The sequence below is a fragment of the Podarcis tiliguerta genome, assembly GCF_965153285.1.
Source record: "Podarcis tiliguerta genome assembly, chromosome: 7".
Taxonomy (NCBI): Eukaryota; Metazoa; Chordata; class Lepidosauria; order Squamata; family Lacertidae; genus Podarcis; species Podarcis tiliguerta.
The window spans coordinates 63,507,476-63,524,034 of NC_139540.1; the positions used below are offsets into that span (position 1 = coordinate 63,507,476).

At 44.4% G+C, this 16,559-nt stretch overlaps 1 protein-coding gene across 7 annotated transcripts in view; it reads left to right on the top strand.

Annotated features, from left to right (window-relative positions):
- SLC22A23 (solute carrier family 22 member 23) overlaps positions 1-16,559 on the top strand; it is a gene marked incomplete at its 3' end in the record, with an annotated part of 110,543 nt that overhangs the window by 13,536 nt on the left and 80,448 nt on the right. For 5 of the 7 annotated variants that reach the window (XM_083449453.1, XM_083449450.1, XM_083449451.1 and 2 more), the window contains exons 2-3: positions 9,391-9,494; positions 12,352-12,506. In XM_083449453.1, coding sequence (XP_083305579.1) covers positions 9,391-9,494; positions 12,352-12,506 — 259 coding nt within the window. Of the gene's footprint in view, positions 1-7,461; positions 7,773-9,390; positions 9,495-12,351; positions 12,507-16,559 lie in introns of those variants that run through there. The other 2 variants (XM_083449454.1, XM_083449452.1) reach the window with 2 other exon arrangements.

Genomic DNA, 16,559 nt, shown 5'->3' on the forward strand with positions numbered 1-16,559 from the left:
TTGATGCACAGCAGCCACTGTGCTGCAGTACTGACCCCTGTGGTGCCCTACAGCCCCCACCACAGTGTGGACTGTCCCCCTGCCCCACTCCTGGCTAGCTACACTTCTCGGTATTGGGTACCGGTAGATATGGTTTACAGTGGTGCCCCGCAAGACGAATGCCTCGCAAGACGGAAAACCTGCAAGACGAAAGGGTTTTCCGTTTGCAGAGGCACTTCGCAAGACGAATTTCCCTATGGGCTTGCTTCGCAAGACGAAAATTGACGAAAATTTTTGGGGGGTTTTCCGCTCCAAAACCCCTTTTTCTGAAGCGCTAAGCTGCTAAAAGCATTTTAGCAGCAAAACCGCTAATCCCTTAAGCCTTAAAAAGCCGTTTTTAGCCCTTAAACTGCCAATAGCACTAATAGCGCTACTCCGCTACTGGGCTTGCTTCGCAAGAAGAAAAAACCGCAAGACGAAAAGACTCGCGGAATGGATTCTTTTCGTCTTGCGAGGCACCACTGTACATTTATTAGAGGCCAGCCAAGCCAGGCCCAGCAAGTGCAGTGAACATGGCCCAGATTGCACACCTCGTATGAGTTCTGTGGGCTGTATAAATGTTGCAGGTCAGGTGGAATAGTGCCTATGAAATCACTTCCACAGAAAAAAGAAGATCCTCAGCCCCACTGCTGTTTTTTCAACTTGGGTTTGTTTTGTTTTTGTACGTTTGAAGGTTGAGCACGATTCTGCACAGGAGAACTTGGATAGTACTCAACGCAAGCCATAGCATGCTCACTGTACCCTGCCCAGGGACAGTAGTTCTACCCATGCCATTTTGGGTTGGCTTTACCTTTTTCCAAAAACAAATTTAATCTAGTTATTTGAAGGCTCGGCTTTCTCTTTTGTTTTAAAATCCCATTATTTGAAGGCTCTGCTTTCTGTTTTTTAAAAAAATGTATATTTAAAAAAACCCAGTTATTTGAATGTTCTGCATCTGCCATACCTGTATTCACTGTTTTGTTTTGTTGTTTAAAAAGCAGCCAGTGGTGTTTTATCTGCCACTTCAAACATTAAGCCTCCCCCGACTCCATTGTGTAGGGATAGGATATTGTGTTACTGGAGCTGGAGGCATGCCAGGAAGAGAATGGAGACAATTATACTTATTTTTAAAAAAAAATGACTGGAAGGACTTGCTTCACTCCATTATGTGTTCCGTCCTTGGCACAATTGTTCTCTGCTGCACACAAAATTGTTCCTTCCTTCCCCACCCCCCTGCGCGAAACTGCATGGTTAATTAAACTTGTTAGTTTTCTGATTTCCAAAATATATCTGCAGTGAGCCTTGCTATATGCAGTTGGGAACTAAGAGAAGGCTGGGAGAAAACTCTGATTAAAAACTTGCTCCTATGGAGGAGAAGCTGCCTGCCACCCAATAGTGGATCACAGGGTCATTTCTAGTAGGCAGCCAATGACTTGCTGATTGCTAGGATTCTTATAAAGGCTGTTCATTTATTAGTTACATTAGGTAAGGTAAAAACTAAAGGACCCCTGGATGGTTAAGTCCAGTCAAAGGCGATTATGGGGTTGTGGCGCTCATCTTGTTTCAGGCCAAGGGAGCCGGCATTTGTCCACAGACAGCTTTCTAGGTCATGTGGCCAGCATGACTAAACCGCTTCTGGTGCAATGAGGCACTGTGATGGAAACCAGAGAGCATGGAAACGCCATTTACCTTCCCGCCACAGCGGTACCTATTTATCTACTTGCACTGGCATGCTTTCGAACTGCTAGGTTAGCAGGAATTAGGACAGAGCAATGGGAGCTCACCCCGTCGCACGGATTCAAACCTCTGACCTTCTGATGAGCAAGCCCAATAGGCTCAGTGGTTTAGAACACAGCACCACCTGCTCCCTCTATTAGTTACATTACATTGCATTCCACCTTTCCTCTCAAAGGAGGATATGTTGGACGAGGTGTACCTTGATCTGATCTAGTAGAGCACTTCTTGTGTTCTTGAGGAAGAGTGCATGCTAAGGATCACTGAACTCAGATCTCTAAACCGTTAAGGCAGTGTAGGGATACTTTATCCATCTGTCTGCACCTCAGGACTCTCCTTAGGACAGACCCACTCTCTGCAGGCCACACCCCTCATTGACCTTTTACATCACACTTCTGAGTGGTTTTTGCCTGGCTGGGATGTGTCTTTGAACTCTAATGCCTCTTTACTTGTCTGGATGGAGGCTGGATGTTTTGGGATTATCGTGAATGGATTTTGATGTGGAAGGGCTGTAGGACCAGCTCAGTTCTGGTGCTCCATCAGGGGTGGCTCAGGACATTTTGCTGCCTCTCACTTATAAATATGGGGCCCTCCTGCACCCATGCTGCCATGCCCCCCCCCCACTGCACTATTGTCTGCAATTGCACTCACACTGCTGCCACGATGCAGCAGCAAGGGTACAGCATGAGTGGGAAGGGCATGGGCCATGTGACAGCAATGCCAGTGGTGCGGGCAAAGCCGCAGTGCGGCTGGCAGTGGAGCAGTGGCTGGGATGAGGAGGCAGTTGGATCTGCCACCTGAGCATAGCTGTCAAATTACAGATTTGAAAATAAGGGTCCAGCAGCCTCAAAAATAAGGGATCAGCAGCCAAAATAAGGGATTTTAGTCAACCAGCTGAAATACGAAGTTAAAAGAGACCAGATAATTTGGGAGAGCAGCGCCGGTTTTTAGCCCTTCATTTCCAGAGGTTGCTGCTCAAGACACCAGCTAATGAAACACTGCAATTAAATAACTACAAGCAGCAGCCACTTTTTGTGCAAAACGAAGTCCAAGCTACGAAGATGCTGCTGCAGTTCTGTATCTTTTCTCTCGTGCTCCATCTGCAGCTCTCAGTTCCATCAAGTGGGGCAGGAGGAAGGGGGGGGGAATAGTGCCCAAAGTAAACCCGCAGATCAGACCATCTATGCTAGTCTACCACTACAAATCTATGGGGGAAGCGCTTGCGGTCCTTACTGCGCTTTCCCCCTCTATGGTTAGCCCTTGGAACACCTGCCCGCGCCTCCGCCTCCTCTCTCTGAACTGCTTTCTCTGTGGTTGCCCTCACTCTCCTCTCTAGGCTGCTCAGCAATTCATAGGCCGCGCCAGGCTGCCCATCTCATCCGGGTCCTTCAGTGGCGCAGCCACAGTACGGCCTAGTGGGAGCGGCGGCGGCAGTGACGGGCAGAGGGGAGGCCCCAGGCAGGGACGCTCAGTTCAGCAGCCGTGAGGAGCATGGCGGTGGAAGGACCCGAGGCTCCCACCATTCCCGGTGGGGAGGGGCTCCCGGGGGCCGAGGCTGGTGAGAGGAGGCCGGAGGGGGGCAGGCCGGCCAGCCAAGCAACACAGTTGGAGTTTCCCTCCTCCCTGGCTGGCAGGGAGGGAGGGAGGGAGGGAGAGGAGCTGCTTCCTTTGAAACCTGGGAAATTTAAGGGACATCATCAATAAGGGACAGCAGCGGGACACGGCGCTGGGATAAGGGAGTTTCCTGCCAAATCAGTTGACAGCTATGCGCCTGAGGCAAATTGCTTCACCTCGCCTCATTGAAGACTCCAGAGCTGCTCAGGGGCACAATGCTCTTGGATTCTAACCATATGTCTTTTTGTCATATGTCCCAGTTAGAGATTTTCTTGAAACACATAGGAGAGCCTGTCATTCTGACCTCTGCCCTTCCTTGCTTTAAGGTGGCACCATGTTGCTTAGAATGGTGCCACCCTTGATCATATTAGGGTGGTTGACATACTTAGGATACCTGACACCAACCTGGAGGTGTGCCGCTACTGCCAGAGCGGGCTAGTCAGCTATGGGGATGCCAGATCAGCTTCAGCCCTTTTGCCTCTGGTGAAAAGGCTGGGGTTAACCATGTTTCTGGAATTTGTTCAGCATATGCTTCCTTATATTGCCAAATGCAAGGAGTAAAGTCAACATCGGAGCTGCGGAAAAGCATGACTTTGCCTACTACTGGAGTACACAAATTGGTGGGGCTGGCAGCTTTGCCAAGGCTGTGTTGTGTATCCTCCTGCAACACCCCCCCCCCCCGGTGTCCACAGGAGAGAGACTCAAAATCTGCTGTAGATTGGCTGTGTGGCATTTAAATTGCTGAAACTTTGTGGCCAGGGGGGAATTCCATCGGTTACAATGTTATGAACTGTAACAAGAAGTAATATTATTAGGGCTGACAGAATGCCAAAGGGGCAGGTTATCTCATTAAATTGGTCTGCACATTTCTCTGCTGTGGCAAATAAACAAGTAAATTGAGATGGCAAATGACTTGAATTTCCGCTGTGCCTTTAAAAAAACAACAACCGCACACAACCCACTAGTAACAATGTCAAACAATTAAATATTATTTTAAAATATCTGGGAGGGTTTTCTTAAAATGCGGTGGTGGGAAATTAAATTCTGTTATGGTAACAGATTCCCTGCTTTTGTAGAGCTCTCTCCTCCCAGGCAATATAAAAATGCCTTTTTATATTGTTCTGTGATAGCTGAATCACTATTCTAACTTCATTAGATTTACAGTCAAATCTTGCGCACCTTTTCTTGGAAATATGTCCCATTATGTTCAGTGGAGTTTACTGCTGCTAGTAAGCGTGTTCTGATATTCCAGGAACTAACATTCAACTTAAACCCAACTTTGCACAAGGCAGTCTTGCTATGGGTGCAACAGGTCTTTCAAAGTCCAAGGCAGCCAGAGATCACCAGACTGGCAAAGGCTAGCGCAGAAAGAAGAAAGCCTTGTTTATGGTTGCGTCATAGCTCAGATCATGTTCTCCCTGGGCTGACTGATTGCAGGTATATGTGGGTGTTGTTGGCAGGACATTTTGAGAAGCCTTCAAGTTTCAAAGGTGAGATAAGAACGCTTTTGGAATAGCCCACTCAGCTCCATGAGTTTGGAGGGGTTATGATTGGAACAGAGGGAGCTTCTGAATAAGTACAGCCTCTTGGGGTGGATGAGAAAAAAATATAGCAGTAGGACCTTAGGAATGAGCTGCTTATAAACTCAAAGTTGGAATTTCAAAATGGAACCTGAGAGATTTGGACCACTGTGCCTAGCAATCCCCAGACTAGCGAGCCCTTCTTCAGACGGACTTTCCAGCGGGGACAAGCAATTAAGCTTCATTCAGAGGCAGAACCCACAGACACAACAAAGAAGCAACAGCAGAGAGTGAAAATATTTCTCATTGAAACTAAGCTTTTGTCCTGTGTGTTGCTATGTACATAGTGGTACGTGATTGGAAAATATTGAATGTAGGACAGCATGTGGCCATGAATCTGTTTCCTTTAAATAAAACCACACAAAGAAGGAAAGAAAGAAAAAGAAAGCTCTGCTGCATAGCTTTGCATTTCAAAATATTATTCAGTGGAATAGCCTAGAGGGAAATGAGCAACTGTGCTATGTCGTGATGGGAATGGCACCTGGCTGTTTTTGAGGGAATGAATGTGATATTGCACCCTCTGTTAAGGGTGGAAGCTAACAGGTCCCATGACACATGCAAGGCTTCGTTAAGGGGTTTCCTTTCAGGGTACAGGCTGGCGAGTTTGGGAATTTGGTTTGTGTTGATTGTGTACAGAACTAGGAGGCGTTAGATGCTCTGTCTGCACGGTCTCCCCTGGCTGCTTTGCTAGCATTCAATTCAGACATTTTTTAATAGCTGCCTTGGGGAAAGCCATTTACCTGCAAGCGGCTGCTGACAGTTCCAGAAAGGGCATTAATGGTGGCAGGAGCAGCCAACATAGGAAGCTATCTTTTGCAACCTACTTTTTGCTGAGTGCCAGCCAACACCCTGATGAGCTAAAGCAGGCATGGGAAGCTTTTTTCTCTTTGGAGGGTAACATTTGCTTGGCGGGGGCACTGTAATCTGTCAGAGGGTGCATGCTTAGTGGTGGGGTGTGGCAGGAGCCAGAACAGGGTTAGGCACCCCATTTTCTTCCTTCCTTCCTCTCTTTCTGCCACCTACTTTCCCTCTACAACAGCTGGAGTTTCTGAACCTTTTTCAGAGGCAGCCCCATGTATAATGCATTGCAGCAATGTAACTTGGAGGTTACCAGAGCATAGATGGCAGAAGTTGAGCTATCCCTGTCCAGCTGGGAAGCTGATGGAAGGCACGCCACACCACTGAGGCCACAAGTACCCCCCAGGCTGTGCACCCGCTCCTTCAGAGGGAGTGTAATAGTGTAATGCCATCAAGAACAGGCAACCACCCACCCATCTGGTCCAGGGAACCACCCACTCACAGTGTCTCAGGTCTTTTTTAGATTGATCTTCAGTTTATTGGCTCTCCTCCAGTTCATTACCAAGGCAAGTATGAGCTAGGAAAGTAACAAATGTCAGAAGTAATGCTCTCTCAGAAAAAAAGCAAGGTATAGCCCCCATGCTTGGAAATGTCTTTAGCAGCAGAATGCTGCAGCAGTAGCCAAAATGTTGTAGCTTCTACAGCAGGAGTCTGCAAACTTTTTCAGCCGTGGGCCAGTCCACCATCCCTCAGAACATGCGGTGGGCCAGACTATATATTTTTTTTTGGGGGGGGGAGGAAATATGAATGAATTCCTATGCCCCACACATAACCCAGAGATGCATTTTAAATAAAAGCACACGTTCTACTCATGTAAAAACACGCTGATTCCCAGACCATCCACAGGCCGGATTGAGAAGGCGATTGGGCCGCATCCAGCCCCCGGGCCTTAGGTTGCCTACCCCTGTTCTACAGGTACCTGATGTCTTCTTTCTATGTAATGTCTTGTTCAGAGATTTCCTATGTGAATCGGGCTAAATATGCCTCATATAATCATGCATGAATCATGCTGAAGCTTTTTTCATAAGTAGCTACCTAGCAACTCAGATCTACCTCTGACTACCTCTGAGGTTACATACGTAGTCCTCCTTTGATCTTCCAGCTCAGGTTCTGAAAACTATATCTGGGGAGGCCACATCAGGTTCCCCCATCTTTTTCATGTAGTTTGACTGTATGTACGGAGTTTAGAATCTCTTGTCATTTGCAGACCTCCTCATGCAGAAAACTGTGGTCAGGCTGTTCTTCTGTCATGAGAAGAGCTTTTGTGGAGAAACCCAGGGAAATCCTGTTAATGTGGTTTAGCCACTGTGCCTTGTGATACAGCAACTATGTGTTCCACATGCCTTCCAGCTAACATTTAGGCCTGGGAAAACGTTATCTCAGCTGTTTGAAGGCAGCAGAGGAACAGACACCCTGGTGCCGTATCCCGTTCATTCCCACTCTTGCAAAAACAAACAACAACAACAACAACAAAACCCTTAAAATAGCTTGTTGAGCAGGTTTGGATGATGAGGCTGAATATCAGACGAGTTTTCCTATCCTGCGTCATCTGTCCAAAACCTTTCTCAGAAAGTGTGATGCTCTGGTGATTATGCTTTTTAGCAGGATCTATTAAAAAGTGTTATTTATATAAGAACTTAAGAAACTGCCTTTATACTGAATCAAGCTATGACTCCGTCTGTATTCCAATATGTCTCCTGCTATTCCAACCTGGAGCAGACCTCCTGGGTTTCAATGAGAGGTCTTCCCCAACCCAACTACCTGAGAACCTTTGAACTGAAGGTGTTGTGGATCGAATCTGCATGTAAAGCAATGGCCCCTCAGACAGCACCGTGGTTTTTCATGGTGGTTTGTCTTCAGCACTGGCAGTGGAAGAGGAGTGCGGGGGGAGTGCACTGCCCCCAGCAGCGCGGTCCTGGTGGGTTGCCATCATGGCTGCTCCCCAGGATGCATGCCACGCTCCTGTGGGTGGCGCCCCATGCCAGCCCTGCCCCCGCCTTCTCTGTGCCCCACCCGGTGCCGGCACATGAAGCTCAGCCACTGGTCTTCAGAAGCACTTGTTGCAAATTAGAGATGGGGACAGCACTCTTGTGCTCAAGTCCTGCTTATGGGCTTCCAATAGCATCTGACCAGCCACTGTGAGAAAAGTATACAATTTATTTAAATAATGATGACAACAACAAGAACAAGAACAACAATAATTAGTTAGCCTTTGACCTAAACCAGCAGGTCTCTTCTTTTGATAAAACAAAGCTTGCTTAAGAGCAGGGTGGATAAAAAATATTTTTAAAAAAATTTCAATCGGGGTGTTGTTTTTTAATAATTGGATTTTAAAAATAAAATTCTTTTGGAGGAAAAATCTTTCTAAAGATAGTTTTCTATTTAAGTTACATTATAGTTAGAGGCAGGACTGAGACCTAGAGTTGTTTTGACATTCAGACCGTGCGAAGTCGCAAAAATTAGAATTAAATTGGGAAGACAATTGGAATTTTTTTTATTGGATTATGATTTGATATGCTAATTAGATGTTTTTATTGGAAAATTAGTAAACACTCTAACAAAAAAATAAAGGTACATTATAGTCCAAAGGCTAGTCATCAGGAAATAAGGATTTGTTTAAGTTTTTCATGTGTGCTAAAGCTCAGTCTAAGGTGTTTGTTTTTTTTAAAAAAAATGTTTAACCACATCAGTTAAAAAACATGAATACATATGCTATAAAGTTAATGTTTTAGTTAATAAATTGTTTAAGTTGTTATTAAGGAAATGATTATTTTTCTCCTTCCAATAAAGTATAGCTGAAAAGTTGTCCAAATATAAACAGTTAACTTATTAAACCTCACAATAATTTCATAATTATCTGTCTATGTATTTCTAATAGTATAACCAAATCAATACCGGTAATTTTTATATAATTGTAAAAACTACTCTGAAATTTATTAATCCAAAAATGAAACCTTCATCTGGTTGTAAATATTAAGATTATACCAGCAAGAATGAGTCTTTCTGTAAAAAAAAAAAGAGAAAAAAAGATTTAAATCAAGTCTTACTGACTAATGATTTAAATCATGATTTAAATTGTGATTTAAATCATGATTTAAATCTTGATTTAAAACAAATCCACCCTGTTTAAGGGGGGGGGAGTTAAATTGGATTTGAAAATCATGAATTAGGCCCTAGCTTCAATGTTAGGGCAGAATTCATTTTGTTAACTGCTAGATCAAAAATAGTCACTGATACCTAATGCAGAAGATGTTTTATTGGAACAGCTTATGATAGTAAGTGCATGAAAACTTTCCAGAACTTAAGTAAACCCAGCTTTTCTGAATGGATGATTACAGGTGACCAAGCCCTGGTGTATAATCTGGTATTCACAGCTACGTATGAAAAATACTCTGGAAAGGTGCTTTAAAAGCTTGCTCTCCAGATGTTGTGGGGCTCCAAGCTTCATCATATCCAGCCATCAGGGATGATGAGTGTTTGGCCCTCCTCTGATGGGTAGCTCACCAGCTACCCATGCTATAAGTAATTCTATTCAGGTGTATGAGTGCACATTTTAAATGCATCTTGTTTCCTTCTTCTTTTCTAGTGGGATCTTGTTTGTGATTCTGCCTGGAAAGTCCACATCGCAAAATTCTCCCTGCTTGTAGGATTAATCTTTGGCTACCTAATAACAGGATGTATAGCTGACTGGTAAGTGCAAATTCACACGGAGATTAAAAGCGATAAATATGTCTCTCTAAAGCATTATGAAACTGCTTTTCTCCCCCTTGAATGCTATTACCTCTTCCTTGGCATTCCACTTCAGTGCGTGTGTCACAAGCGCAGCGCATTTCACAACTGACTTGCTGTTGATTGATATTGTTGTTGTGGAAAATGAAGTCATTTTAAATTTTTAAAGAAGGTGCTTGAGATAACACGGGTGGCTTAACCTGATGTACTTGCACTAAAGCTGGCTGGCAGCCCAATTTTATTAAACTGCGGTAGCCTTGCAGAGGTGGCTGGACCAGCTTTCGGTCACTATGTAACAACATTTTTTTAAAAAAGGGAAGAAGATGGAGAGAGCAAGGAAAACAAAAGTGCTACTTAATCTGAAATGATACACAGTATTTCCCCAGTACAAAGATGTAATTCCTCCAGAGACACATAAATTTATTCCTGCCCAATCATGTAAGAGAAGAGAACACTGACATACAAATTATATACAAATCTGAATAGAAAAAATAGTTGTTTCTAATACTAATAAAAATTGCATTTTTACTTTTTATTTTTTATTTTTGGAAATTCTTGTGCTCTTCCTTCTTGCATCCCAATCCAAATTTAATTGTGCTTCAAAACAAAGTATTTTTACATGACCAGTTATGCAAGTATGCAGATGGAGATGTGTGTTCCATATAGAATTCCCACTCTCTGATGAGCATACCGGCGTGCATCAGATATGTGCCTTCAGTACCTGATTCTGCAAGTGATGCACATGGAAACTGATGACCCACATGGACCTACATAGTCAGGCATGTTTCATGATCAGTAAAATGAAAGGCTAACAACCTCTGGCACTACTGAATGCCCTGAACTTTATTTAAATAAAAAAGCCTTCCTAAATACATTGCATATTGGAAGTGAGCACATAGTTTTTCTTGCAACTTGTTGATACAGCTGAGAATCTTCCTAGCAGGTCTAGTTCCACGGAGAACAAAAAGAGTGAGGCAGTGGGTGGGAGGAGATGCAAAACACTGAATCTATGCTGCAGTCAGAAAAAATACCTCTCTTGGTCTTCAAACAAACAAATAAAACAAAAAAAGCTATTGTGGAAAATATTTCTCCAAGTGGTCTTACATACATGTAAACAGACCAAACTAAGAAATCCCTTGTTAGACCCCTGCTAGACCATCTTCCTGTTGCTTGGCAACCAGCAGAAACCAAGACTATGCTTTATTAAACATGTTCGCTACTTGAGGCTGGATTAGCTGTTAGGATTTTGATCTCATCTGGATAATGGCTGCAATCTATGGCACAGCGGTCATAGATAGCATCTCCACCTGCTTCTGCTTTGCTGGTTGGAAATAGTCATCCACACAGCAGGATCCTTAAGGAATAAGACACGTTATATAGATTATTGGAAGGATTTCTGTGTAGGGTTTTTGATTTCAAGGAGTGTTTCCTTTTAGCTTTGCTTTGTGGACTGAGAACTGGTGCGCAAGACGTGAATGGCACTAGAACAATTGTGTGTGTTGTGAGAGGTCTTTATTCTGAGATGTCTTGAAAAGAACAGCTCCAGTGTGTATCTTTGGCCATTTGAAAGGTACTAATGTAAAGCAATAGCGATTTCGAGAAATTCAATTTTAAGTAGGTGCTATCAGTGGCGGAGCTTCACGCTGGCTGGCACGCGTCCTGGGGGCGTGGCGCCTAGTGGAGGCAGGGGGGCAGCCGTGATGGCACCCCACCAGGATCGCGCTGCTGGGGGCGGTGCGCTCCCCCCGAACTCCTCTTCCTCCGCCACTGGGCACTGTGCATTTTGCTAGATAATAAGGACACCAAAATGTTTGTGAATGAAAAAGGGTTTGCTTTTATTCTAGCCCCCAAACCACCCTTCGAAACCAAATATTGATGAAACTGCTGAGTCTACAGTCAGGATTGGAGTATAAGAAATAAAAAAAGAACTCTAGAGAGCTTTCAGACACACCCAGTGGGTCTTTGTCCCCACCCCCCCACTGGAAAGCAGATCCTGATGCCTCATGACAGGAATGGGGGACCTGAGGCTCTCTGTGTTGTTGGACTGCAACTCCCATCAGCGCAGCCAGTACATTGTATAGCCAATGATTATGTTTGGTGGGAATTGTAGTCCAACAACATCTAGATCCGTGTTTGCCAAACTTGGGTCTCAAGCTGTTTTTGGACTACAGATCCCATCATCCCTAGCCACCAAGAGCTGTGGTTGGGGGATGATGGGAATTGTAGTCCAAAAAAATGGCTGGAGACCCAAGTTTGGGAAATACTGATAGATTGTCACAGGCCCCCTGCCCCTGACTTATAAGAAGCTGGCTTACCATTTGTTTATGGAGACAATTCAAGGAGCTGGCAAAGCCGTAATCAGCTTGGCACCAAGGATCAGCTGCTCCCATATGAGCCTTAGCACTCATCAATATTGTTATTGGAGACCCTTCTCTGGGTGCCCATTCTACAATGAACTTCACCTCTCCTTTCTATTCACCCTTTAACCCATGAAGAAACATGAACAGTATTAGGCTATCTAAGAGGAGTAGGTGGCATTTGGAGATGGGCACCCTGGTTGGAGATGGGCACCCCTCCCTAGGAACACCTGAGTGGAGCCTGCTGTTCTAAGAACATAGGTATATTATTTCAAAATGCAACACATATTGCTTGCAGACCTACTGTGTGATATTTCTCCTTAAGTATCTCCATAGAGAAATTTAAGAATCAAAGTTGTAGGGGGTTGGGGAATGTTGCATCCAGTGCAGAACTCTCATTTGAAAAATGGAGTATGGAATTTGAAATACATTTGGCTTTGTTCCTCTTTTTATTTCTGTAGGGTTGGTCGTCGGCCAGTGCTGCTCTTCTCTGTTCTATTCATTTTGATATTTGGACTATCTGTGGCCCTCTCCGTGAATGTGACGATGTTCAGCACACTCAGGTTTTTCGAAGGGTTTTGCCTGGCTGGAATAATCCTTTCGTTGTACGCACTGAGTAAGTATTGCTTTTGTAATGCATCCTGCCTACCTTAAGAAACGTATCTTCTTCCGTATGCCAGAATTTGTTGCAGACTGTGTTTCAACATTATGCAGAAAAAAAGAGAGATGAAATGTTAATTCAGCATGCATTTTCTTGTGTCGTGTTGTTGGGGAAACTAGACCGAATGCCTTGCATCTAGTGCATAACCACAGTATCAAGACAGAAGCAGTAGTAATGCAGTGTTTTCTTACTGAAATCTGTACTTCTCTATAAGAACATCAGCAGAACTCTGCTGGATCACTCCAAAGGTCCACCCAGGCCAACGGTGAGTCTCCACTTATGGCCGGTCAGGTGCCTCTGGAAGTTCACAGATATGGCATAATTATTTGTTTCCAGCATTCAATCATCTATGGTACCCTGTGTCTAATCATGAAAGCTTTCTTTGACTTCTCAGAAACTGATATACATTGAGAGAGACATTTTCCATGAATTTGCTAATGATGTTTTGTTTTTAAATGTCTGAGATCAGTGAGACCTCAATTAAAGTGAAAGCTGTGTGTTGATGCATTGGTTCATTATAAGGAGTTTCTGGTAATAATTTAGTACTGTTTCTTTATCTCAAGGAGGCCCTGAGTTGAAAAAGAAAGCCTCAGTATCAGTAGAGTGCAGGATTCTGCAATTATTAGCATGCAGTTGTTAATATTATTTTACCCTGCATGGCAAACCATCATCCTTAATAGAGTTTTACATGTTGTTGCAGGAAATGGGCGATTTGCTTCATTTGGATGTAACACTAAACTGTGGTTTAGCATTACCTGAACAAGCCCCAGGCTTGTGAGCTCCCTTACCCCCCCTCCTCTAGTACAGACACATTAAAAAAACAACCAGAATGCAACACTCTTTCGCTTGGTTAGAAATCACTCTTGTAAGTGGAGGAGGCTTTCTGCTGGTGGATGGGCATCTTTGGAACAAAGCCAATGTCAATAAAGTATGGGATATTTGCTTGTCTGTTTAAATATGCATACACTGCTTTTCCACCATAAAAGCCCTCAAGGCAGCTTGCAGAAACAATATTACACCATGCTCAAAGCATTATAGCATTTATCCAGAGATCTAATGTATTGAGCTTACCACGTTGAATAGAAAGGGATGGGGGTGGGGAAGAAATATTCCACCAAACAAGAATAATGCAGTTAATTTACAGTGCTGATACAAAATGCAATTGTGAAATTATATTATCTTTTATATTTAATCACCTGACACTGTAGCATTTCAATTTCTTTCACCATTTTTGGTGAATATGACTATTTTATAAGCTTAAGACCTATAATCTCCACTCAACAGAAATTGAAACTGAAATCTCATGGACTAATTGGTAGGATCCATATTTTGAGCCTTGTGTTTCTTCAGTGGCAGTCCCTTAATCACATGGCAAACCCATTCAGAAAATCAGCAGAGAGTTTTTTTGTTTGACAGGTTTTTTGTTCGCATTTAGATCCTCTCCACTTCCTTTGAACGCTTATGAACATCAAGTCTAAATTTGTACCTCTTAACCTCAACATGCATTGTTGCTGTGAATGCATTTTTGCTCTACCTTCACTTACCTGTCAGTGCCACTGCATTCAATGTAGCGTTCTTCTGCGTAGACTCTTATAGGCTTCTGCTTACTGTCACTCAAATGGCATGCAGTATACCGTACAAACATTGACGCCCAATAGTCTTGTGATTGGAGACAATAACATTTGGTGATGGCTAATGCTTTCAGAAAGAAAATCTTAATCTTTACTGCCATCCAGTAGCATAGTGTGGGGGGTGCAAGGGGGGCTGGCCGCACCGGGTGCAACATCTGGGGGGTAGGGTTAGGGGGCGCAAATCCACGGGTTAGGGGGTGCAAATTACTTGCCTTGCCCCGGGTGCTGACTACCCACGCTACGCCACTGCTGCCATCATAAAGAACAGGATTGAGAATCCTTTGCAAAGATACTCCGTTCGAGAAGAGTCAAGGCCAAATTAGTGAGCACCAGGGAGTTAGAACTGTCAAATCAGCCTTAAATCTGACAAGCAAGCATCCTCTGACTATGGGAGCCCTTGAGTCAAGGCTCAGCCAGTGGAAGAACTAATTGTGAAGAGTGTATCTAACCATGGGCAGATGCCTTTTTGCCCATTACCTAATGGCTAATGTGTCATATTTTCTTCTTAGAAGCCAAGGAAACTTCTCTCTCTCTCCTCCTTTCTTGTTTTTTAAAACTTCTAACAGGATCACCTAAGGACAGCAGTAGTTCTTAGCGAAATGGTGAAGTGTATAAATCTATGCAAGTGGAAATAATTTTCCATTTTTCAGGTAGATGCTCCTGTCATTTTTAACACCTACCTCGTTAAAATGCTGTGGTCCACCTCTGTGATGACCTTAACCTTAGAGCACAAAAGCATATACGCAGTGGCACAGATCTGCACACAGTTGCGGCATGTTCAGTAATTTCATGGATGGTCGAGCTAAAAATCATCTTGCAAAATTAGGAAGCATAGGCCAGAATAAGCAGGTGGCTGGACTCTGAAAATAATCTTGTTGTAGTAGAGAATTAAGTCGCCGTGCCTATTGAAAATGCTGTTGGGCTGCTTTAAAATGCGGCGAAGGAAAAATACGACGACAAAGTAACCTCTGCTGCAATTGAAACAGAGGTTTTCACATTATGATAAGCAGTCTGCTGAGCAGAGCTCTGACTGAGCTCTGACTGAGTTTGAAGATGGGAAGGGGGCTGCCACAGGTCTCCCTGCTACCACCGTGGTCTGTGTGTGCAAGGGGCAGAGGAAGATGCAGGAAGCCCTCCCTGAAAAGCAAATACTTTTAGTAGAGCAACTGTCATGGGCTGGAGAGGATGAGCTGGGGGGGGGGGGGGAGTGCACAATGGGGAGAGGATGAACCTGAGGGGGACCTAGTGGGTTGTGGGGTCATCCACTGGGGGGTGGGAGGGAATCAGAGACTGGTTTTTTCCCCTTTTTCATTTCATGGGTAGTGTTGGGTAATCGTGTTTAAGTGAATGTGTGCTTTATATAATTGATTTTAAAGGATTTCTCAGTTCCTCCCCTCACCTATGTCTGCTCAGTTGAGTTGGACCTTCACCTTTCCCACTCATAGCAGCTGTGAACATACCAGGGTGGTAGGGGCAACAGAACACAGTATCAATGATGGTGTGGGAAGCATTGGTTTTAATAGTGCTAGTAGGCGTTATCTGTCCAGAAACAGCCTCTCTTTGAAGAATGCGTGTGTTAGGTTGGGAAAAGAACTGTACGTTTCTCTCCTCTCCCCCACAGCCACCGAACCTCACGGACCTTTAGCCGGAATAGAATAAACACAAGGGGTACAAGACTATCTGGGGCCAAGGTCAAGGTTTTCAGGCTTGTTCAGTTTGTACAATTGATCTCTGCCATCTGCTGAGTCTCTAGAGCTTTGGCATTGCTGCTGCAGGAGGAGGAAAACAAAGGCACTCTGCTGTGGTTGGAGCAGAGCTCCAGACAGTAACACACACACCCCTGAAAAAAAGAAGGAAAACTTAAATTCCCCAGAGTGAGTCCAAGGATACTCTGAGAACTGAAGACGGCAGGCGCAGTTGTTTGGGCCCTGCTTCTAGTAGCCTCCCACTTGATCTATACAGAGTTGAAAAGAGACGTTGTGATGGTGCTTACCTGGTAAAGGGGGGAAAGAGAGGGAGCAGGAAGAGAGAGAGAGAAATGGGGATGGAGGAGAGAAGAGGCAGGTGGAAGCAGCTGTCTGAGGAGGGAATGGAAGAGGTCGCTTTCCGATCTGAAGTGGCCATGCATGCTGGCTCCAGTGCATCCAACCACCTCTAAAAGAAATACGGAAAAAGAATGAGAAAGGGACGTTTCATTCCCGTTTCTGCTGCTTGATAAGAAGGGGATAGGGGAATGGGTCCCTTTTTCTTTCAGTGGTGGGGGGTGGGGAAGAGAAATAAAAAAGGGATCCATTCTTATCAAACAGCCAGTGAGCAAGGATGGGAACGGATAGGTCCCTTGTCTCTCTCGCCTTCTCTCTCCTCCCCCACTCCTCAC